General features: G+C 38.8%; 1 protein-coding gene and 1 long non-coding RNA gene across 12 annotated transcripts in view; both read left to right on the forward strand.

Moving 5' to 3' along the window:
* LOC147842056 (uncharacterized) overlaps positions 1 to 25,012 on the forward strand; it is a 592,784-nt gene that overhangs the window by 385,518 nt on the left and 182,254 nt on the right. The window lies entirely within an intron of this gene.
* kdm6bb (lysine (K)-specific demethylase 6B, b) overlaps positions 1 to 25,012 on the forward strand; it is a 138,892-nt gene that overhangs the window by 97,780 nt on the left and 16,100 nt on the right. The window contains 8 exon segments of one of the 11 annotated variants that reach the window (NM_001030178.2): positions 347 to 531; positions 19,756 to 19,838; positions 19,942 to 20,065; positions 20,769 to 20,843; positions 21,637 to 21,832; positions 21,939 to 22,151; positions 22,354 to 22,488; positions 24,581 to 24,934. In NM_001030178.2, coding sequence (NP_001025349.2) covers positions 19,947 to 20,065; positions 20,769 to 20,843; positions 21,637 to 21,832; positions 21,939 to 22,151; positions 22,354 to 22,488; positions 24,581 to 24,934 — 1,092 coding nt within the window. In that variant the 5' untranslated portion in view covers positions 347 to 531; positions 19,756 to 19,838; positions 19,942 to 19,946. 11 annotated transcript variants of the gene reach the window in all.

A 25,012-nucleotide genomic window follows, 5' to 3' on the forward strand; every position in this document is an offset into this window, starting at 1 on the left:
TTCAGTCAAAACAGATCTAATTGAGCAGAAAGCTATTTTGGAAGCTTTGAAACGAACCCGATTCGTTCAGAAAATGGAGTCTTTTGCCACCCTACAGTGAGGTTTAAAAATAGCACATAGTGTGTTGGCCTTGTTCCAAAACACACACATACACGGCAGACACACTCTCTCACTCCCACTTTTTTTCTCTGCACAATTCCCACCTCCAGGGCTCATATTCGCTAGTATCCTTTGACTGACACGGGCTGCTTTCTGCTGATTGGACGAGCTGAGGTGATTGACAGCTCAGCAGAGTGCAGAAGCATTAAACGGTGGCCCCGCCCACAGGCTGTGCACGTGGTTGAGTCTGCTGTGAACATATGAGAATCAGTGAGAGGAGAGGAAAGGAGAGGAGAAAGAGGGAGGAGAGAAGTGGGGAACAGAGGCGACAGGATTGACTCGGGAGGGAGAGGAAAGGAATTGCTTTGAGGGGAAAAGAAGGAAAAATAGGAGCAAGAGGGGAAGAGAAGAGGTGAAAGTAGAGGAGAGGAGGTAAGATTTGAAGAGAAAAGGCCATTATTTCGAACATCTCATGATACTTATTGGTGTATTTGCATGTTTTTTGTGTGCAAATGAAAGTGTGCATGTGTTTTCATACTGCTTATGTGTATCACATGCACATCGATCGACACTAAAGCAGACATTCATTATTCTGACAGCAGTTTGTGCTTTATCTCTGTGTGTGTGTGTGTGTGTGTGTGTGTGTGTGTGTGTGTGTGTGTGTGTTGTAGCATTACAGATGCATTGCCTCACATCATCACCGGCATCTGTAGTTACTGGTATCACTTACACCGGCTCTGGTTCCGTGCGATTAAATAAATGCCATCATGAGATTACAATCCCTTAGGAGTACTAGTTTTCATTTTATATGATAACTGTCACATAAGCATTGCTGCTTTTAAAAAAAAGGAAAAAAAAAAAAACAGCGACATCATCAGTCATGAATGTCAACTCATAAACATATTATGGCTGTGACTATTGCTAAGCTTACATTAACACAATTCGGTGTGTATACTGTAAATGTTTTCAGTGGGAAAAAAAATCTTTGGAAGGCTTTTGTTTGCACTGGCCTGCAGGGGGCTTAATGCACACGTGCCATGGTTATCTCCACATACTGACCTACATTCACCGGAGCTTTACCACAGGCAGACAACCGTGAGCTGCTAAAATATCCTTCTAAAAATAGAGGCTGAACCCGAGTCATTTGGTGGAGCTGCAATGAATGAAACCGTGATGTCAGTTAAATGAGATCTGGTAACCTTGTAGACTGAAATGAACCTTCACGAGTTGAAACCCAGAGCAGAGTTGAAACGCAGAAACAGGAAGTCTGTAATTGCAAACTTAATCATTTGTGAGGACAGCTTAGATACTGTTGTCGGTTGTGTTTTTGGAGAACAAGTTTGTCTGTGCTGAGCAGGTTTGTGTTTGCTGACATGGTTACGAAGCATCTGCTGAGATCTTGTGAAGCATTGGTTACTACAACAAGTCTTGAAGTGCATAGTCTAACGCTAAATATAAGCAAAAACACCCTAAATATGTAATTACAGCACTCGAGAAGCATAAACAGAAACCACCCTGTTTTCAGTTTTTCAAGCGTACTGTGCACCTTTTACAGCGCTGCAGTAAATTGAAACATTATGCTTGGTTCTGGTTTGGACCACGGTGGTCCAGCTGTGTGTCGCAGTGGTGTTGGTTATTATGGTTTGGGAGTGAAGGAAACTTGGTTTTGGAAACATTCTAAAGTTTTGCCAATCCAAGCACTTCTCAACCTCATATGGGAATCTGCGGCTCGGGGAAAACTGTCATTACTGGACCACCAGCGTTTTGGAGATCTTCAGCTGGTTGTGTACAGTAGTTCTTCCGTGTGTCATTTCTGCTCATGGACAAATGACAAAAAAAAGGAGGTACTTGTTGAGGCATGACTGATTTATTGTCAAGCTTCCAAGAATTTTCAACAACAATCTGGCCTCAGCACAATGAACACAGAAACGTCTCATCAATTGGGCTCAGCAATTAAAACTTGAAACTCGTCTGATGTAAGAATTCTGATTTCAACCAGTCTGATCTCGGACTTCAGATGGCAATATTTTTATTTCAGCAACTTGATATCAGATATAAATATTCTAATTTTGTCAGCCTGATATATATATATTACTGTATCCTTATTGTGCATGTATGATCTCTTCAGACAGTCTGATTATGCACTTCTATTGAGATCAGTAATTATATTAGACAAGACTGTTGAAACCAGCTCTGTAAGTCTCTGATCTCTTCTAACCTAATCTGAAACCTCAGAACCTGAATACATGATATAGTTTTTATATCCGAGCAGACGTCTGTCAAATCTGTCAAACGTCTGATTTAATACTATAATCTAATTAGTCTGGCCTCACACTTCTGTTTTCTACTTTCAGCCGCAACAGTCAGATTTGAAACTTCTGATCTGAAACCACAGAAACTGACAAAATGATGACACATTTTAATGTTTTATATCAGGCCAGACTAAAAAAAGTCAAACTGATTTAAATGTCAAATGTCTTATTTAAATATACTTATCAGTCTGATCTCACACTTCGGATTTCTTCTGTCAACCACAACAGTGTGATTTGAAACTTCTGATTTGATTTCAAGTCTATCAAACTGCTTATTTAAAGGTGCAATAGGAGATCTTGGAAAATGCTTAAAAGCATTAGCCTGATAGCAGTAAAAGCCTACATCCCACCCTGCACTACACCAACCCAAAGCCACACCTCCTTAATGCATGATAACATTCACCAGAGAGAAAACTATATAGCATATTTAGGGGCTGATCACACCGAATGAAAAGTGCTGTGCGCTTTTTATGTGTCTAGGCAATGACTGAATCAGCTGCGTTTTTTGCGCGAGTGTTGCTGTTGGTATTGGAATGATTGTAATATTTAATAATATTGTGATAATTAAGATTTGAGAAGTCATACAGCTCCATCTTCAGAAGTTTCTGAAGTCATCTTGACAACACAAACACTGCTGTCACTTTTTGTCACACTGCTTTTATTTGATTGGAGACTGAAAAAATGCGACTAAAGTAACGCACTTTTTCCGTTCAGAGTTGACTTTTTTTCATCTGCTGCGAGTGCACAGCATGCAAGGGCAAAACGCAAGGTGCAGCAGGCGGTTAAAACGAAAGGCGTGCAGGAAGTATAAGCAGTGCGCAAAATGCTCGTGAACATTAGTAAATCTTTCAAAAAGGCGCCTCTCAAGACAAAAAAACGCATTCGGTGTGATCGACCCCAAAGTAATTACAATCTCAAACTTAAAAAGAAGGTAGATTGTTGTTTGCCTGCTATTTTCTGTTTGAACTGTTTCTGTGAATGCGCAGATGTCGTAATCCTTCCTGCAAAACAGGGTGCGCAGTGGTATACAATGATAGAACATATTTTAACACGTCGGTTTGAAAGCCTATCATAATGTTCGGACTTGATTCGTAGAACTTTTTGCTTGAACAAACTTTTTTTGGTCCTACATAAAAAAATTAAATACACAAATATATTTAAACCGCTAAATTTAATGATCAGTATGTGCAAACGTTCAACCAGCATAACAAATTTTTTTTTTAAAGACAATCACTTATTGCACTTTTTAATCTCAAAATCCTGATCTTGTCATTCTGCAACTGTCTGATTTTAGATATCCGATTTTATTTCAACAATTTGATGATAATTTTTTTTTATCTCAGCAGATCCAATATTTTTTTAAGATCAAAGTTTAATATATGACCAGAGCATTCAAATAAGTCTCATTTCAGACTTCTGATCTGAAAACTCTGATATCCAACATTTGATTTACCAACTTTATCAGTCTGATCCCAAACTTGTCTCTTCTGTGAGCAACAGATTGATTTCAGATATCTGATTCTAAATATCTAATTTCAGCAATTGGATAAAGTTCTCATCTCAATAATATGAGTGTAAATTCTCTTGAGATCAGTTTTTATATCAGACAAGTCTGATCTTAAAGCCACACAAGAATAATATAAGACTAGTGACTTCTACAAGCACTCTTATTTTAAAATCTCAATCTTTTTCTGCATAATCACATCTGTCTGATTTCAGATTTTACTATTTTTCTGATTCTTACAGATTTCTGGTCTCAAACTCAGCATTTTTATTGATGTAGCAATAGTGGACTGGTGGTACTGGTCGGTACAGGTCACCTTTATCAGGCTTGCATTTCCACTGCCAAAATGGTCAGTGCAAACCTTTCATCTGTATCTTTAATATTCACCAGCACACGTAAACTCTTGGTAGAAAGTAATTTCCATTTCCATTTCCAACATTCTGAGTTTATTAAAGTAAGGGATAATAATAATTAAACATGGCAGTTTGTTCATGTTTTAGGTTGCTGAAAGAATCATTTGCTCCATTGTTTTTTGCGCTTCACTCTCGCGTTTGTCTGTTTTGGAAAGAATTGGATGTCAGAAAATCTTCAATAATCACACGCAAGTTATTATCATCAGCTCAAGAGGTACGCTATTTCAAATACAGATGTGCACATGAGAGATCGCGAGATCCCTGGAGAAAGTGAAACCGCTAGCACTTTAAGACGGCCTCTTGAAACAAAAACAGGACACGGCAGATTTTGTTCTTCTTGGCTTTTCGGCTGTTCATCAAGACGACGACAAGGTTTGTCTGAGCTCGGGTCAACCATGGCTCATTATTATATGTATTTATTACCGGGTAATGTCTTGGCTGTGCATTTAAAAGTGGCTCTCCACATATTTGAACCCTTTTGTTGTGCTATAGGTACCCAATGGTAATGGTACCCAAAAGTGGTATGGTACGGTTCGCTTTTTGGTACCTTTTGACAGTGGAAACAGCCTTAAAAGCTGTACTGTACAGTACCACTCAGTGGAAACTGGCCATTTAACAGTAGAAATGAGTATAAAAGCATTGAAAAACAGGTCATAACTTGCTCCGAAATTTTTCTTTCAACCTCTAGCCTGTGCAAAAATAAACCGGACAATGCAAACCAGACAGATGAATCCTCATAAGCAGCAATGCAAATCTCTTAAGTACTCATAATCTCCCTCAGGAAAACTTGCGCTCCATGTTTGCATGTGTTTTTCCTTCTCAGGTGAGGTCGTTGTTTGGAGCTCAGAGTGTCTCCTGAAGCGTCGAGCTGGTGTGCAGCGAGCAGAGTTTATGACTGGTTGCCTTGGAAACACATACTGTACTGTGAGGGTGCGGAGAGAGAAAGAGAGATATTTTAGAGAGGGGCAAATGTGGATAGAACGAAATGGAGAGAGAGAGAGGTAATGCTGGTGGGTGGGGGAGGGGCCTTACAGGGAGAAGCAAAAAAAGGAAAAGAAATGAAAGCAGACTGGCTGGTAGAAGGGGGTTGGGCTATCTTCTCTCGGCACCACTCTCTCTACCTCTTTCACTGTCTCTCCCTCTGTTTCTCTCTCTCTCTTTTTCTGCTTTCTCGTACCATTCCTTCCCTTTCTTTGTCTGCTGGAGGAGAAGGCAGGAGAGAAGGGTGCAAATGTGAGCAAACGAGAGAGCGTGCTTAGAGAGAGAGAGGGGGGTAAGAAAGGACAAGACAGAATGGACTAGGCACACTCGCCTTTTTGACAATAGAAGCTCACTTCCTGTCTGTCACTGCCATTTCGTGAGTAAGTCCTCTCACTCTTTTTGTGTGGCTGTCTGTGTGTGTGTGCGTGCGTGTGTGAGGCCAACCGTGTGCACATTTGGTTGGGGGTGTCAGCCTGCACTTTTAAAGGTAAAGGTGACACATTTAAAGGTACATTACTTTGGAGTGCTGGGCAATCAGGAAGCAGTGCCCTTCTCTTCTTCTCCGAGGTAAGAATGCTTGAGAGAAATGCTCACCTCTGCTTTCTGAGCCATTTAAAAACCAGCCCCTCGGACTCGCATTCTCTGTCTTTGTGCTCCATGTGCTTTCTTTTTCTTTCTTTGTACTGAACTTTAATGTTTTGCTATAAATCTCTTTCAAGTCTCCTCAACTCAAGCCGGAGTAAGCAGCAGAGGAGATCCTCCATAATGCAATTGTCTGTATGTGTAATATAATAGTAAGCCGGTCTCTGCTGAATACTTTTGTACAGGAAGTAAGGTTATTATAACTGGCGATCAAGATCTCTGCCATTACATCTCAGCGCAGATCTAATAAAAGACACCGCCTCGATGTGTGTCTGCAGAGAACTTTCTCAGACAAGCTCCCAATGAGCAGTATCACTCATAACTCTCCCTGTGCAGGAGAGATTTCCTTAGTTTGTTATCTGCCAAAGAACACCCACATGCACGCATTACGTTACTCTACTTCTGGGCCCCATGGTCACCTGTTGTCCCTGTTGGCCCAGTTCATTAGCAGCACCTGCGAGTAGAGATGGTATCATAAGAGGTGTGAGAAAGGGAAATGGAGAACAAAAATTTATTATCCACTTATAAATCCACTTAACTTTAAGACTTCAAATGTGCTATAGTGAGATTCGAATATAAAGGGACAGTTTACTTCATAACTTGGGGAAAATGTTCTGTCCGCTGTGAAACCTAAATATACATTTGAAAACATTCCAGATATTAGAAGTCTTTAGTATATTGGCAAGAGGGTGATAGGCTTGTTATGTGTTATACTGTGGATTTTTGACTACAACATTCTTATCATACCAAATACAAGAAATGTGTCATATAGCCTCCACATTAAATCCCAACCGGTCATGCCTTGTTATTTTACACACATCTGTGATGTCATCAAGAAGGTGGAACTAGCAGTTGGCTTCCGAAAACAATGTCAGACTGTAAAACCCAACAGTCAGCTTTATCAAATGAAATGAATGTAGTTAACTCAAAATTGACTGAAAGTTAATTCTGGGTTTTGAACTCAGTGTTGAAGGTAATAAGCTAATTAAATACCTCATTACTTTAACTTAAATGGAGTAAGTACACAGTACTCATACAGTATAGGTTAGTTTTTTTTTTTTTTACTCAAATGGTTTGTAGCAATCGGTTTCCTCAAACGGTTTAAGTTGCCTTAACTATTGAGTTTTACAGTACTGAGTTGGTTTGAGTTCTCTTCATTTATTGGGTATTACTGTGCTCAGATCGCTTCATTTACTTAAATGGATTAAGTTCACAGTACTCATTAGGATTAGTTTTTTAACTTAAATTGTTTGTTGCGGTTTCCTCAAATGGGTTGAATTACCTTAACTTTTTGGGTTTTACAATGCAGCACTGTTGCTATAGCTCCATGAACCTTTACTCCATTACATAATTCCACCTAGCAGGGATAGTTCACACAAAAATGAAAATTCGGTCAATAATTACTCACCCTTACGTCATTCCAGTCACTGCATTCATCTTCAGAACACATATTAAGATATTTTAGATGAAATCAGATAATCCACACACAGCAAGTCCAAAAGACACCAAAAAACTATGTTGAAACAGTTTATCTCAGTCTTCAGAGTTTCAATTTGAATATTATGAAGCAACAAGAATAATTTATTGTGCACTAAAATACAAACTTTTCAAAACCAAAACAGTGCAGTAGTTTTACTTCGTAAAAATGTTTTCACCAAGCACCATTAAAGTCAAAAATTAAAAAATAAAATGTAAGTACTGTTACTGGAACATGTGACCACTATGACTTTTGAAGCCAAGCAGTAACTTTGTATGATAAAGTGACAGAAAATTCATTTAATTCTCACTGAAAATCTCTCCCACTAACAGCTATCAAATCTCATTTGTACATGCATATTCAAACATTTTCCAACATTGATGTCAATGACACTGAATACCATTGATTCGCCAATAAAGAATGATATTTGAGTGACAACAGTGAATAACAACTTGACTTTTGATCTTTAAAAACACAAAATAGTCGCATGGCTTCAGGAGACTTTTAGTATAGTGAGTCAAATGTTTGAATTGGTGCATGGTGATGCACATCAAGTTGATTTTGCACAATTGATATTCATCACAACCAATATTCATTTTTACACCCACGCTTCTGTTAGTAGGCAGCAGTTGAGTTTCCATGTGTTTTATCTGCATGTTTGTAAAGACATCTTTTAGAGTATGAGAGATTATCTTTTCTTTGTAAAAAGTCTCTTGCTGATTTTTATGTAATGACCTAAATCTTACCCCCAAATGTGTCCGGCCTGTTACAACACATACTCCACACACTCTAGGTCTGATATAAGCATCTTGTGTGAGACTGAGTTTCTATCTCTGTTTATTTAGAGTAATACAAGATATGTGTACACTACCTGACAAAGTCTTGTCGTTGATCCCATAGCAAAAAATAATAACTTGACGTCTAGTTGATCAATTGGAAAAGTGTCAGAAGGTAGATTTTTCTGATGAATCATCTGTTGATCTGTATCCCAATCATCACAAATACTGCAGAAGACCCACTGGAACCTGTATGGATCCAAGATCCTCTCAAAAATCAGTTTAGTTTGGCGAAGAAAAAATCATGGTTTGGGTTTACATTTAGTATGGGGGCGTGGGCGAGATTTGCAGAGTGGATGGCAACATCAACAGCCTGATAAATCAAGACATTTGTGCTGACCATTACATTATAAACCACAGAACAAAGCAAACTCCTCAACAGGATAGCGCTCCTTCTCATACCTCAGCCTCCACATCAAAGTTTTTGAAAGCAAAGAAGGTCAAGGTGCTCCAGGATTGGCCAGCCCAGTCACCAGACATGAACATTATTTAGCATGTCTCGGGTAAGATGAAGGAGGAGGCATTGACGTTGAATCCAAAGAATCTTGATGAACTCTGGAAAGCTTTCTTTGCTATTTCAGATGACTTTATTAATACGTTATTTGAGTCATTGCAGAGATGTATGGATGCAGTCCTCCAAGCTCATGGGAGTCATACACAATATTAATTAGTCTTCCACTGCACCATGACTTTATATTCTATACTGTACATTATTTCTCTTAAGTGACTAGACTTTTGTCTCAGCAAAGTCAGACCTTACTGACCTAATTAAATAATAAAAAATCGAGGCAAGATCATATTTCATTTTAAAGAGCCACAAAACCCCCCTGTTTCAGCAGAGTGTTTTCACTCCTCTAGTTTGAAAAAAGTCAGAAAAGTGGGTATGTCCAGCTCTGTTTAGATGAGAGTGTCAGGGGAGGGAAAGAGGGAAGATTTTGCATAAAAATGGGAATTTTCGTTTGGGCACGCGCTGATTTTCACAGATGCAAAACAAACACACTGACGCAGAGGAGACAGTGACTGTGTTTACATGGACATCAGTAATCAAATTATTTGACAAATTATTAATTTGTCGACTTTACCTGCAGTTTGGCAATTCACTTTCATTCAGGAACATTTCCTGCATGCCTCCCATGACAAACGAGATATTAACTTTAATGGAATTTTTGATACCGCACGGCACATGGGAGGAAAAAACCTTTGCATTTTTCGGTAACTTAGATGCACTCGGTAGGCAGTGTCAGAAAGCCGTGGGTGTATAGACTATCATGTCACAAAATGCGACGAAAATCCTACATGATGGTAATAGTTTAAGGTGTTTACATGCTTACCTTCAGATTCATTTACAGCGGATCTTTCAGTCCATAATATTGAACTGTAATATTGTAGTGATGTTAACCTACTGTAAACTTAGTAAATAAATTATTTTGACTAAGGAATGTCTTTAAAAACTGAAAGAGTACTGCTGACGATACGAACTAACTTTGCCATCTGAATGAACAAACAAAGGGCACTGATCACACACACTTACCAAATCTGTAGAGACAGGACAATCAACAGCAACTGGAACCATGTCTTTTTTAAAAGGAGACGAGCAGCAAATCCAGATTTCACCATTTCCAGATGCAAAATGCTCTTGGATAAAAATGTTTTGTTACAAACGGATTTCTGTCGCGTGCACTGTAATCCACACTTGAGTCCAGCTGCGCTCTCATAGCTGGGAAATGAAAACGAAACCGTTGCAGCACATTATTAAATGCAACACTGACAACCTATGTCTCTAAATTTTTGTTCTTTTACTTGTTTTGGCAACACAACGTGACGTCTCTCTACCGTCTGAACACTGTAACAGGTAAAAACAGTCTTTAAAGTTATCGTGCATATTATTGAAGATGCACAGCATACACAATGGAGCGCGCTGATTGGTTTGAACAAAGCCTTCCTCAAGAATGAATGCAGCACACTCAGAGACGTCACTCGCAGGTACAGACATCCAGTCTCCACTCTGGAATTTACACAAGTATCTAATCGCCGTGACGCAGCTTCAAAAATTCGTTTCAAACAGGAAAAACAAATTTGCTCAAAATAACGCAAAAACAACCAATTTTCACTTTTTAGTGAAATATATGTGTCCTAATAGTGTTTACAGCAGCGTGGGATACATATATGACTGTCAACGTCTCAAAAAATGTGTTTTGGTGTTTCGCGACCCTTTAATAAAATAATCTTTAATAAAATAATCTAAAAAAGCCTTTGCTTTTCTTACAAGCCAATTCTGATACCAAATGATCAACTAGAAATCAAGTTATTATTTGTTGCTTCTAAAACTTGGTCAATACCTGTCTCTCAGATTGAATATCAACTCACAACTATGACCTCAGCAGCTGCAGCAGCACATTTAGTTTTCAAAGACTTGTCAAGAGTTAGTGACACTACTACGTGAAAGCTGAATGTGAGAATGAGAAATCCTGTGAAAATTACTTGCTATGAAAATGCAGCTGATCATAGTAGAGAATCACGTTGGTGTGGTTACACCTAGAATCTCACATTAGCATGCGTTGTCTTATGAGTGTTTTCTCCACAACAAAGTCTTGCTAGATGTGAAATACAACTATAAAGGCCGTCCCACTGTTTCTATTTTCAAAACTGCATGTTGTTCTGCATCTAAAACTGAAACCTATCAGCAAAACCTCAAATTCTCAGGCATGATCTGTGCCCTTTTAGACGGCCTATTTATTGTCTAAAACATGGTCAGACCATATCTAATTTAGTCTTTCAATAGGAAAGCCCTCGTAGCTTCGCCTAGCCACTTTTGTTTACATCTGCAGTGTGCGTGGGCTATTTCACTGAATATCAAGTCTAAATTCCTCTCATATATCAGTCAGTAACACAATCTCTCTTCTCCCGACAGCAGTGGCGCCCCTATCTTTTTCCTTCCCACTTTTCCTCTCTCTTTCCGGCTGTTTGACTCCTGCTGTGGTTCCCCTGCTCTCATGAGATATCAGTTTCAGATGGACAGTCACCGTAGACTCTTTGTTTTCAACTGGATTCCTGACTTTAGTTTTCTGAGGAGAGTTAGTGTCAAAATGGATTCTAGACTTGGTGAACTCTGTTATGGCTTCAAATAGTTACATTTATTTCAAACTTTAGGCCTCATTTTTGTCAAGTATAGAGATAAGAAATTCCTGTATGCATTTCAATGCTTCCAGAGGTATTTAAAAACACATTTGCCTACTGACCAACAGGATAACTATCGAATGTGTTTTGACAAAATGCATGAAAACTATGGGCTCTATTTTAACGATTTAGGCGTGTAAGGCGCATGACACTAATGCATTAAGAATTGAAAAATACGCTCTGTGCCCCGGCGCATGGTGTAACAGGGTTGTGCTTATTCATTCAGAGTCATCTCCCAATCCCTTTAAGAGTCAGTTGTGTTGCGCCATGGCACATTTGCTATTTACATGGCAGACTTTGTAAGAGGATTTACTGAACGATTCACTAGCAAGAAAACAGTTAAACAGAGCATCTGCAGCACGAGGATAAAGAACAAGCCTCCTCCATTCGGCCTCTTTACTTTACTTTTACTCTTTACTCCTTTTTTTCCTGGATAAGGAAACGGTGTTGTACACACTGCACTGAAGATATCCAGTAGCCTACATATTTAATTTTGTTTGTTAAACGCAAAAATTTGCTTCAAAATTCAGTTCGAATTTCCAAATGAATAAAAAAACAATAATAAATAAGTGTGGTAAAAAAAACTGACTTATATCTAAACACACTTCCTATTCTTATTCCACATATGGTGATGTTTATGTCTCCAAAATCCGACAGGTGAACGAATCCAAACTTGTTTTAATTGAAAACAAATATAAATATGCATATAATAAATAATACTGCTAATAATAATAACATTATACAAATGCAAATTGTCATGAATAAACTGAAACAAAGCCCCTCGACATGAAGAAGGCATGAAGGAAGTTTTTATTTTAATTAGTTTTTTTTTTTTTCATTTAAAAAAATATTTGTGTATTGCTGTACATCCTGTGTGTATTAAGCAATGAGTAAGCGTTTGGACCTGCATACGCGCTTAACTAACACGCTCTGTGCTGGACTATAGACCATATTTTATTTGGTCAATGGCGCGGTCTACTCAGTTCTTCAAAATAGCAACGCACCAACAATGCTCCTTAACACCTCCTATTTAGACCGGAACAACCATGATTCCTCAGAGTAGTGCAAAACGTGAAAATTACTGTTGCAATGGTCTTAAAATAGCAAAAAATTACGCCAAACACGCCTCGCACCTTATTGGTATTGATATATTGGTACATAGTAGAGCTCAATGTGTCTATACTTGTGTTGTACCAATATAAAAACTAGTTGCCACATGAAGCGCCTTTATTTGTTTGCTTTTCTTTTTGCTTGTAGGTCGCGTAACATCGATTCATTCATTCAGTAGTGCTCCCACAAATGTAATGTAGAGCTTGCACAATAAGTTAGAAGGATATTGGTCAATTCAGAGCACAACAGATTTATGCGAATTCATGTTAATACCAGGTGGATATGGCAATGCATCTCAGCTGGTCAATGAAACTGTCTTTGTACTTACACTTTTTATCGCTTATGCAAGGGTCAGCACACAGTGGCCATAATGGGAATGTTGTCATCAGAATTGTAGACTCTACTGTATGTTGTAAATTGTTGTAACCACATTTACATTATACGCACATGTCCATTTCAATTTGTTTACACGCTAGGTTGGCAGTTTCACTGTGCAAGGTAGGGAAAGAAAAACTCCGCAAATACAGACCAAAACATGTGCAGGCCATGTTGACAAAGTACACAAATGAAAAATTGTGCAGTCAGAGGTTAGAAACTACCGTCATTTGTAGAACTCTAGTACAGGGATGTCAAACTCAATTCCTGGAGGGCCGCAGCCCTGCACAGTTTAGTTCCAACCCTGCTCCAACACACTTACCTGTAGGTTTCATACAAGCCTGAAGGACTCAATTAGTTTGATCAGGTGTGTTTAATTAGGGTTGGAACTAAACCGTACAGAGCTGCGGCCCTCAAGGAATCGAGCTTGACATCCCTGCTCTAGTGTGTATGGCTACAAAGATGTCTTATGGGTTATAACTTATGCCTAGAGATATATGAGCAATCAAAACTATTGACAGACTGTGCATTTGACCGTGCACCAATACTGCCGTACACTTAAATAAATATATTTTTGATTGTGCTTCAAAACCAAAAGTAACTCAATAATTTGATGCAGAAGTATGAATACTATCATTTCAATGCACCAGAATATAAAATTGCAATGGTGTCAATGTCAGATGTCAAAATAAGGAAACGTCTGCCAAACTTGTGCTCCTTCTGGCTTTGAATATCCTTTTGGGTACCATCATTAAGAAAATAAAAGGGCAGAAGTTTATTTCTTTATGAGATCCCTAAACATTTCTTTCAGATTTGATCAATTCATGTGGCACATTTCGCTATCTGTACATGTTTAGTATTTATGACATTAAAAAATGTGAAGCACAAGGTAAATTACACATTGGAACAGTTAATCTTCAAAGGGACAGCAACATAAATGGCCTGTTTAAATCAGACAGAGTAGAAAATGGACTAAATGCATACATAAAGTCAAATTACGAGTGTTTTTGGTGCAAAAAAGGACTTGATTAACTTTACAAGTATGCCTTGAAGAAAAAAATGATATAATATGATCTCTCTCTCAGAACTATGATGCAAAACCAGAATTACTGTAGCTACTGATATGGACTCAATTAAATTGAGGAGAGCAAGAAATAAAGGAAAAAGAAATTTAAGATGCAGAGCCTGTGCAGCCTTAGGCCCATTATGCTTGTAATGTAATTTCCCCTTTAATCTAAATGCATGTGTGTGAAGCTAGAGAGAATCACAAAAGCTTGCAGTAAGAGGAAGATGCCTGATGAGCTCTTTCAATGATTTTCTACCGTCTGTCTGAATCGCATCTTATTTGAATGAAATGCAAAGAATCTGTACTCAACCTCGAGATGCGACACACTTCACTCGTGCATCCCAATGAGGCCTGATAACCGCCACAATCACAAAGACTTACAGGAATTAATGAAGGGAAGACGTTTCATACACTTGAGACAGCAGTATATGAGGTCACAACCACAGCTGCACAAAAGAGTCACATCTTTACAGGAAGTTCGAACCACTTCCTTTGCAACGGAAAGGTTCAATAGGGTTGGTTTCTATGGCTACTTGCTTTAACGTGTCATAAAAACGCTGGTTTTGCATCGTGTTTTGTATTATCGGTGGTGAATGTACGCTGTGAGAGTGTGGTTTAAACTGAACAGGTGTGATACCTGGATGGCTTTGTGTTATCTGATACATCGCAAGCTGTTTGACAGTGCATTGTTGATCTGTTGTAAAATTTGATTACAATAGGACAGGATGCTCATGTGAGCTCTGGAACAAAGAACTGCACTTTTATAGCTCAGGGGACTTAATGTAGTTCTCATTTGGCAACGAAAAACAACTGTGGCGTCACATTGCATCTGAGTCAAAGAGTTGTGTTTGAACACACCGCAAAGACTGCAGCCAATGGCCAACTAGCAGGAAGAGAGAGGAAATAACTGTCTGTATGAGCACATGTCAATAGGTTATTTTTGTCATTTAAAAAAGGAAATAGAAACTAGGGCTGCAGATGAACAAACAGTAAACAAAGTAGAGTTTGCTTGGCATTTTAATTATGAATAATGTTGATCATTTAAAAATTGTACAAATGTGATATAGTTACATTGAGTATAGTTACTAGGAACTATACTGTCATTACAGCATAACAATCAAGGGACTTTGCTGCAATACCTTGACTGCAGGCACAATAATATTACCCAGGGCCTACAGTTAAGGCCCTGTTTAAACTAATACGCTTAATTTTTAAAATAGCATTTCAGAATGAAAACAATCCATGTCCAGACTGGCGTTTCACCCTGCGTTTTATGAAAAGATCTCCGTCCACACTACACTGCTGATAACGCACATGACGTGATCACACACACACTCTGGCATGCACTGCAGCAAATGCGCATGTCTGAGTTCCAGGCATTCAGTGGGTGCTTTGAGCACAGCTCCCCAGATGAGAGCAGCGCGCGTCAGACAGTTCATCAAAAATCTTCCGCTGGATTACATCTCACTATAGTTGTTAAACTTGATATTTAATTAATCTTGTCTCTATCTAATGGTCTTTTGAATCTATTACTTGTTCTCGGGTAACATGTTTTGGCTGAGCGGAAAGATAAGTTAATATGAAGAGTTCAGATGCAAAAACCCCTAAATGCCATCTAAAATTTCCATCAAAAACAGACATTTTTCTCACCTTCCTGTTTATTTTGAGATATTCCAGTTTAAAGACCACAAAAAAAAACTTATTCTTTGCCATAAAAGTGATATTACTGAACTTACACACAGGAGCCTGATAAAAATGCTCGTTTTAGAGGAAAATTTCAGATGGCATTTAGAGGTTCATGCGACAGATCTCTTCATATATTAATTTGTGGAACCACGTACACTGATTGTGCACATTTAACTGATTGCTTGTCTTTATTTCCTGTATTGTTTAAACATTGTATGTTGTACTTTTATAATGGCCATTATTCATTAATAAAACTGATATTCAGCAAAAGAGAGGGTATGTTTAGTATTTTTCTATGAAAATAAAAGGAGGTAGTTATGTTGCGGGCTCTGTTTTTGCTATAAATATGCACACAGTGAAGATGACGCTCGTATAAATATGTAGCTACATGAGGCCTTAACATTGTTAGTGTCTGTTAAGTTAATATCAAAATAAAAATAGACAGTTTCTTATATAATGTTTTAATTTTACTGGTAAGATTGTGAAACAATGTAGCCAGGGTGATGTGAATGACGTTATAAACTAGCCTACTCTGTTCCCTTTGAAGATTTACCTGATGTGTCATCTGGAGTTTGTTTTCCATATCAAACTTGCAAATATCATTGCACCTGCTCCAGCCATGGTACAGCAGCAAAATTCCTTGATTTCATCCAAATAACACTATACAGTAGCCAACATTTGAAGTGGATCAAATTTGCCCTAAAACTATTTTAAAAACACACATATTTGTCATAAAACAATTTTGAAAACCTTTTTTGATCCCCTTCAAATGTTGACTATTATAGTTCTAAGTCATATCAGCCTAGAAAATATCCAGTTTCCATTGGTCTTAGTAAACAATGTAACTACAGAAGAGTCAAGATTTAAATAGGACTTTTCTGGTTTTTTTTGTTTGTTTTTTTAAACGAGATGCTACTGCTCTAATCTGATTTAATGATTTATGCTAAGCTAAGCTAAAAGCTGAATGGGTTCAAACATGGCAAAACTCCACCATTTTCCTCTTATGTGACTTAAAAGAGTAAAATTTGCCTAATTTGAAAGAAAAAGTGGAGTGTTTATTTAAATGAATATTTTACAAATACTACTCACAACTTGGTGTTTTCATCCAATATTTGTCATGCAATAATGAAGAAATTGTATAAAAACAACTTGAAAGGCGTTCACTTTTAAATTTCTATTAAAACTCTATCTAATGTGACTTTTATATGCAAGTCTTTGTGTGTTTTCCAATTAATCTTCTAAAGCTACTGCCTATGAGAATCTCTCAGTATAAAAGACGCCTCTGTCTCTGTGTGTGGAAAAACTTGTAAATGCTAACCATTATCTGGCACAGCGTCAAAGTTCAAGTGTGTGTGTTTACAGCGTTTGTGTTAAATGTGCTATTAAGAGCTGCAGATATGAGGTGAAACAGCCTTTAGCAAACACAAAGAGCCTGCAGTTGCTCTGTCCCAGTCTGAACCCAAACACAGTTTTACAGTATGAGAGCAGATCTATTCGCGGACCAGAAAGAGCACATACCCTTTTTAAGCATACATCGCACACTAGTTACAGTATGCTATGATATGAAGGCCAGTTGGAGTGGGTGGGATGGCGTGTGGGGGGCACAGATAAGATGAACAGGAGGCTGTGGATTTAGTAGATGCTTCAGCTTGAACTTGTTCCAGTGTTGCGCGTTTGATCTATTGCTTCAGTCAAATGGAGAGGAAGCGTCAGTCAGGTGCAATAAAGTCTTCAAAGATATGTTAGGCGTGTGGGCGTTATGAAGATCAGAAAGAGATTTATTTCTTTGACAGTTAAAGATGTTGTGTTGTGCATGGTTGCTCCAAACATGCAATTGAGTTAGCATGATGCCATGTTGAATTTTCTCTCAGGAAACCGTCATTTACAAAAGCACATCCTCAACATTTCCTATATATTCTCCCCTCCCTTACTTGCTTTGTCTTTATGTTGCTACAGTAGCTTCCTGTGTGTATGTAGTTAAACAAATATAGCTGTTATTATTGCTCATGCTAAGAGTTTATTTACATCCTTAACACTGAGGTTAACCATTTAAAGCAGTTACTCATCACCCAGTGATCAATCTGCAGATTCAAATTTCTGATTTGCACAAAACCTTTGCGATGGTGTGTAAAAGCTAATGTAAAACATGTTCTGAAATAATGTTGTTTTCATTATTCAGTGTTAGGCAACTAAAGCATTTTCCTGTCTCAATAAGTGTGAAAAATAATGCATTGCAATAGGGTCTCTTATAGGGAACCAGGATCTACATGTAAACACAGCCAGTGCCCAGCAAGCTATTTTTGTTGTTAAAAGATGTCTAATAGATGTCTTGTAGATGTCTAAAGATAGTCATCTTGGCCTTGGCTAAAGTTTAGCCTTGTTTTAGCCAAGCTGTCTACATTTAGATTTCTATAAGACACCTTTTAAACACAACATTGTTTGCTGGCTATAATCATGTGACTATAATGCATACCAGGTGACCATGCAAAACAAAATATAGGAGTTAATATAAGAAAACAGAGAAAGCGCTATTTTTTAATACACAGCTGAAACATCATGGAGCCATGGTTCAAACCTCTTTGTCATCTTGATGAACAGCCACAAAGCCAAGAAGAACAAAATTTGTCATGTCCTGTTTTTGTTTTACGAGGCTGTCTAAAAGTGCGAGTGGTTTCACTTTCTCCAGGGAGCTCGCGATCGCTCATGTGCGCATTTATGTTTGAAAAAACAAACTTTTTAAGCTGATCATAATAACGTGCTTATGATTACTGTAGTGTTTGACAACCGTTTCACTTAGACGTGAGAGTGAAGCTTGAAAAAACAAAGGAGAAGCTGAAAAAAACAAAGGAGCAAACGATTCTTTCAGCAGCCTATAACATGAACAAACTGCTATGTTTAACTATTATCATCACCTTTTGGACTATTATGAACTCAGAAACCTGTTTAGTGGAAACACAAGCCTGATAAAGGTCAACCCATAGTGCATAGTGGACTCCACAGGATATTCTGCAATATTTTTAGTTAGAAGGAACCAAGGACTCAAATGGTGAACCACACAGTGATGACTAACACTAGTCCTAGAAAGCAAAAAGCTCCACAATTTAGCTTCAACCTTAATTTAACAAAACCTGAACAAACTAATTATGTCCTTCAGGTTTGTTTAAAACCTACAAATTTGTGTGTTGGACAGGAATGGAACTAAACTCCATCCAGGAACTGAGTTTGGCACCCTTGGTATTATTGAAATGCAAAATCAGTGCTGACTTAACATACTATTGTATAATGTTACTATTGATTTTTAGAGTTTTAGAATTTAAAGTTGCTTTACAGTAAAGTTTTTTTTCAAATTGTATTAGGTATCCATAATTGATTCTGTTCAGTTTATTTAAAGCATTGGATAAATAAAGGTGATGGGAATTGACAGAAGCGAGTAATATATGCCCTAGATTTACACTGTAGAACAGTCTAAAACCTGGCTTATACTGTGCAATTTTTATTTATTTATTTGAATATTCTTTTATGATTAATGAGGGACTAAGCCGAGAAGAAAATGAATGAATGAATGAATTTTATGATTTGTAGCTTGTCTGAACATGATCCCCTTGGTCTCAGATCTCAGTTGACATAACGATTGATAATAAAACCTGAATAATAGGCTGAGAATGATTGAAGTTGTCTCGCTGATTGCATCATTGGGTTTAGTGCTCCTATTGGCTAGTGTTTTGATGCTCATTATAAGAGAAGTTACACTGCAGTAAAGTGTTTGAAATCTTCTGACACTGACAGAATTTCATTTTCTATTTCTATTCTTGCTATTTTCATTAACCAGCTAATAGCACAGACTTTAGCCTAGGATTATATGAAACTTTTTTTTTTGTCTCAGAAGGCCAAATTGTGGCCAAAATCGCAGTGTGAGCTGAGCTTAAGTCATTTCTGGTGGTCCTTTTAGTATTCATGAAGAAAGCCCTAGCAACTATTAATTTTCCAAAAATAATTATCACCTATGTCAACCTTTGAAAGAATGGCATTATTTTCACTCATCCTTGTTTTTTTTCCTTCTCTCTTTTTTTCATGCAGAAAAGCTTGAACTGAAAGCGAAGGAAAGTATAGTGATCTCTGTTGAGATCTGCAGTGGAGGGTTTCTCAGACTCATCAGCGTGGTGAGTTTTCACGGGATGCTTTTTTCTTTCCAGAATATGGTGCAGCAAGTGTGAACAGCTACAGTAATTTCTCATGTATGTCTGTGTGTTTGTCTTGCCTCAGGCTGAATGTACCACATAGCAGAGCAGTATTCTGGACGTAACTCGTGGGACTCCTTCCCCTCTTCTGGGCCGAATCGAGCACCATGGGCCCCAGGCAACAACCGGCACTGGGCCCCTCCATCCAGGTCTACCCTTCAAATATATATAAAGACACAATATCAGTTAATTAAATAACTGTTTTATTGTGTATACTTTACTATTTTGTGAAGTTTATTTATAAACTAATTTCGAGAGGATCACGTGCTTATGATTGCTTGAGGCTGGTCCCGCATGATCCAATTTATGTTTCGCCAATCAGATGATTCCTAAGCCACTATAAATACCCTAAGTTCCATATAACATCCATCTTTGTTTTTAAGAATCCCCTACTTCTCCTCCTTTCCTAGAAGGGTGGGACGGTGGCTCAGTGGTTAGCACTGTTGCCTCACAGCAAGAATGTCACTGGTTCTAGTCCTTACCAAGCCAGCCAGTGTTTCTGTGTGGAGTTTACACATTCTTACCATGCTCACGTGGGTTTCCCCCGAGTTCCCTGGTTTCCTCTCACTATTTAAATACATGCAGCTTAAGTTAATTGACTAATCCAAATCGGTACCATAGACATGCTCCTAGTAAGTAGTTACAGCAGGGGAGTTTTCAAGATCTACCTGAGCTCATACACCCCTCTCACCCTGCAAACGTTAGGGAGCCCTGGGCTCGAGGATCTCATGAGCTCAGGGCTCTCTCCCATTACAGCATGCCAAACAAGCTTTATAATCAACCATCAGCTAAGTGTGAACTCTTGAATCATGCTTAATAAGTATCAGTAATTCTTATATTTTTTATGTGCAGCGGAGGGAACTATCAATCCCCATCACAAAACTACATGGCAGGAAGAAGCTACCCAAACAAAGCTTATAACAACAGGTTAATCCTTCTTTCCTGTTCTAATAATACTCAATGCTTGATGAATCTCAATCTGCATACAATACAAGTAGCCACTGTTTTTGTGCAACTCCACTACTGTCATTGTTTCTACCTGTACAATGGGCATTTATTTTACTTTTTTGAGGCACATTTGATCAATTGATTTTAGTCTTTTTATTCATAATTTTGTTCTTGGAATAATGTCAAATAAAATTGGTTAGCTTATACCTTGTACAGTACTATGCAAAAGGCCCCCTTTAGATTTTGGTTTTAGCATAAGTATAAAGACCATACAGTAATTAGTTATCTTTTAGTCTCCACCCGAACAGTGAAATCATGTTTGGAAAGAAAAACAACTGACAAGTCATGAAGTGGCCTCCACAGAGTCCATACCTTAACAAAGACGAGGACAGAGAAAAAAATACATAATTAAAGCCACTTAAATCTACAGTCGAACTTGACAAATCACTGAATGAAGCGTGGCATACTTCAAAACAGCCTCCTAAAAGTAGTCCAAGAGCGTGTTTAGTGTCAAGGGAGGTCACACTAAATACTGACTTTTGCCTAAAGAAGCCATTTTGTTCTTAAAATGTGGTCTTTTATACACAAAATAAACAAAGCTAGCTGTAGCTCAATACTTTTACACAGTGCTGTATGTGTTTAATACAAAAGTTTTAATTCATGTTTACCAAGCACTTTGAACTGACAAACTAAATTTGTATTTATATTTATGTACATGCTATATGCAAATCTGTGGCATTCCTGATTTATATTCCTCTTCATTCATGCACAGACCTCCAGGTTTCAGCAGGGACAGACTCCATGCTCACCCCAGAGACCGAGGCAATGGAAAGGAGCAGAGGGTCCCTAGGAGCTGTGGACCAACCCAGAACCAGCACCACAACCCAGAACGCTCTACCCTAAACTACAGCTCAGGGTATGAAGGACACCTCTCTAGCAGTAACAATCATGGCAACCAGCCACACAGGGTGAGAGACTCTATATGTGTATAGTCACAGTGTTATCAGAGATGAGCAAATAATAAATGAAAGACTCTTCATTTCCTGAGTGACTTGATGTTATTTCCTGTCTTAGTATGGGGGTCCGCACCAGCAGCAGCGTTCCACTGGGCGCCCCCCACAGACCCAGGGAGAGAAGTGGACACATTCAGCTCAATCCAGATCTTTCCAAGGGCCCTCTCTCAAACGTCCAGTACCTCCTCACAATCTCTCACAACCCCTCCGTGAACCGTCCCCTTCACGAGATGACTGTCCTAGCAAGAGGAGTAGGAGCATCAACTCACACCAGGTCAGTCATGTTCTTTTTTTAATTAATGTGGAAAGACTATTAGTATTTGCAGTTACAAGGGTCTGCTTGTAAAGCTAAATGTCAGTCAGGCATTTGGTTAGAACACTATTAAGGGCCCAGTTGTCTTTAAGCACCCTCTGCTGTTCAGAATGAGAACAATCTGATGTAACATGCAATGCTTAACTCTTGATCAATTCTGCAGAATTTCCACCCTAGAGACAAATATTTCATCAACCGTCCACCTCCATCTCATGCACCTCGTCCCTGGAGCCCAGCATACAAAAGCTCAATGTCCTGGAGCCTGTCTGAGAAGAGGTCCTCCCCCTCCCGCTTTCAGGTTGGCCAGGGCTTTCAGTTGTATTTTTAGTACAGTCGATTTGTCTGAAAGATAGTAGCTGCTCTAGAAATATTTATTATTTTATAAAAAGATATGTGAATTAAAGGAATGCACCACTTTTTTTGGAAACAAGCTCATTGTACAACTCCCCTAGAGTTCTATAGTTGAGTTCTATAGGAGCACTTTTATTAGCATAGATCATTGAATTGGATTAGACCATTAGCATTTTAGAGTTTAGATCATTTACAAATTTAAACCTTGAGCTTTCTGTAGTTTTATTTTGTACCAAGACCAATGACAAATCTAAACATGGTGTAATAACTGTGGCGTAAAAATCAAGGAACATTGCTGATGTAGCATGGCTTCATATTGGATTAGAAAATAGAACCTTTTTCCATCAGTCTTAGTACACAATGTAACTAGAGAAGTTTTAAATATTACAATCATTTTTAACATTTTTTGAGCAAGATACTAACGGTTTAATCCAGTGTTTCTCAACCACGTTCCTGGAGGCCAAGTAACACTGCATGTTTTGGATGTCTCCTTTCTCTGTCACACCCATTACAGGTCTTTCAGTCTCTGCTAACGAGCTGATATTCTGAATCAGGTGTACTTGGTTAAGTCAGGGGTGTCCAAACTCGGTCCTGGAGGGCTGGTGTCCTGCAGATTTTAGCTCCAACTTCCCTTAACACACCAGCAAGGATGTTACTAAAAAGAAACAGCTTGATTAGCTAGCTCAAGTGTGTCTGATTGGGGTTGGAACTAAACTTTGCAGGACACTGGCCCTTCAGGGCCAAGTTTAGGCACCCCTGGGTTAAAGGTTCAGGACACCCTGGAGAACTTTTTATTTTATTTTAACAGATTTGTGTGTGTTGAGCATCAGTTAAGACAATGTTAGCACCTGTCAGCTTTAATTGTGGGGAAAACTGGATAATTTTGAGCTTTTGTCATCAAATTTTACCTTCCGGGTTTAAAATGATTTTTGGGGCGGGATCAAAATCGGCGACGTAGCGCAGTACCGCAAGTGCAATGATGACGCGTCTCTCATTATTATTCATAGCGGAGTTTCTTATCCTATGAGAAGAGCCGGCTGCTTAATTATTCATGAGACCTGCCAGAGTCAAGCCCGAGCTGTGAGACACGTCACGGACCCACGGCACGGGCACACAGTATTTTGCCGTTCATGAAGGCTCATATGCGTTTGTTTCCATGATCCACGGGGTTTGTTGCATGTTTTCCCCTGCGATCTTGTCAGGGCCGATCAGCAAAGCTGTGTGTGTGTGCTGCTAGCATTTTTGTCGGGAGAGCAGCACGAGAATTAGAGAATGGCGGACGCTGTCTTTTATCAGGAGTTCGTTCACATTCAGACACATCACTGTGCTGCTGTGTTTGCCTAATCCTCCAGATTACCAGCAGGGCTAATGGTTAAAATAGACAGGTCAGGAGACCTGCTCCACTGAGTCTGCTGGATACAGGGATTGAGGGAGAAGTCCTCATTTATAGGGTTTACATGAACACACTTATCTTTATAATGATATAAATTGTGGTTATGTGTATATGAAATTACGAATAACAAATGTAGCAGGGCATTAAATCACTGTTCATTTCTTTGCATTTTAACTTTGTAAACTATAAACTCATGCGTCTCCTCACGGTTTGTCTCATTTTGTGAGCTAGCTTCGTTGGCTCACGTTCTCCCCTGCTGGCCACGCCCACTCCTGCCCGATGCTCGCGGAGCTCCACGCCCATTAATCATGCATCTTTTGAAAAAATTCTGAAGTAGACTTAAACCGAAAGTGGGGGGTGTCATGGCCCTTTAATGAGAAATCGAAAATGTGCAGAGTTGGTGTCCTCCAGAAACGTGGTTGAGAAACACTGGTTTAATCCGATTCAATGATCTATGCTAAGCTAAGCTAACAATGTTCCCGCTAGAACTGGAGATTGTCTGAATGGATTAAAAAAATGGTAAAACTATTAAACTTTTGGAAAATTCACTTATTTCCAAAAAAAGTGTAGTGTTCCTTTAAGATTGTGAAATTTGCTCTTAATATATGTAATTCTTTGTAACACTCTTGATCCTTTTTCCTAAAAGGAGTCCAGTCATTCAGTCACAAGAGATCACACCTATAGACCATATTCCCACTCATCACCACCCAGCAGTGTCCCAAACCAGGGCCTCCACAACAGGAAACTCACCAAACAAGGGCCCCCCCATCATCCGGTCCATGATCATCCAGACTCTCCTCCCCGCGGGGCAAAAGGGGGCTGGGATTGCCCATCACCAGCAAACCTCACTGTGCCTTACAGTCAGCAGCACCAGCTCCCTCCACCACAGAGGCACACCGGCCCCTCCAGCAGCCCAGCCACCTCAGTACCTCAACCCAGATCCAACACAGCACAGCATGGCTGGAAAACGCAGAACCGCTCTGGAAAACACAGTAACAGCGTGAGTGAATGAAAGAATAAAGCAATTTATTCTTTCTGTGTTACTGTATGTCAGACATTCAACTCACAGACAGTCTAT

This window comes from Danio rerio, chromosome 10 (genome assembly GCF_052040795.2).
Source record: "Danio rerio strain M-AB ecotype USA chromosome 10, GRCz13ab, whole genome shotgun sequence".
NCBI lineage: Eukaryota > Metazoa > Chordata > Actinopteri > Cypriniformes > Danionidae > Danio > Danio rerio.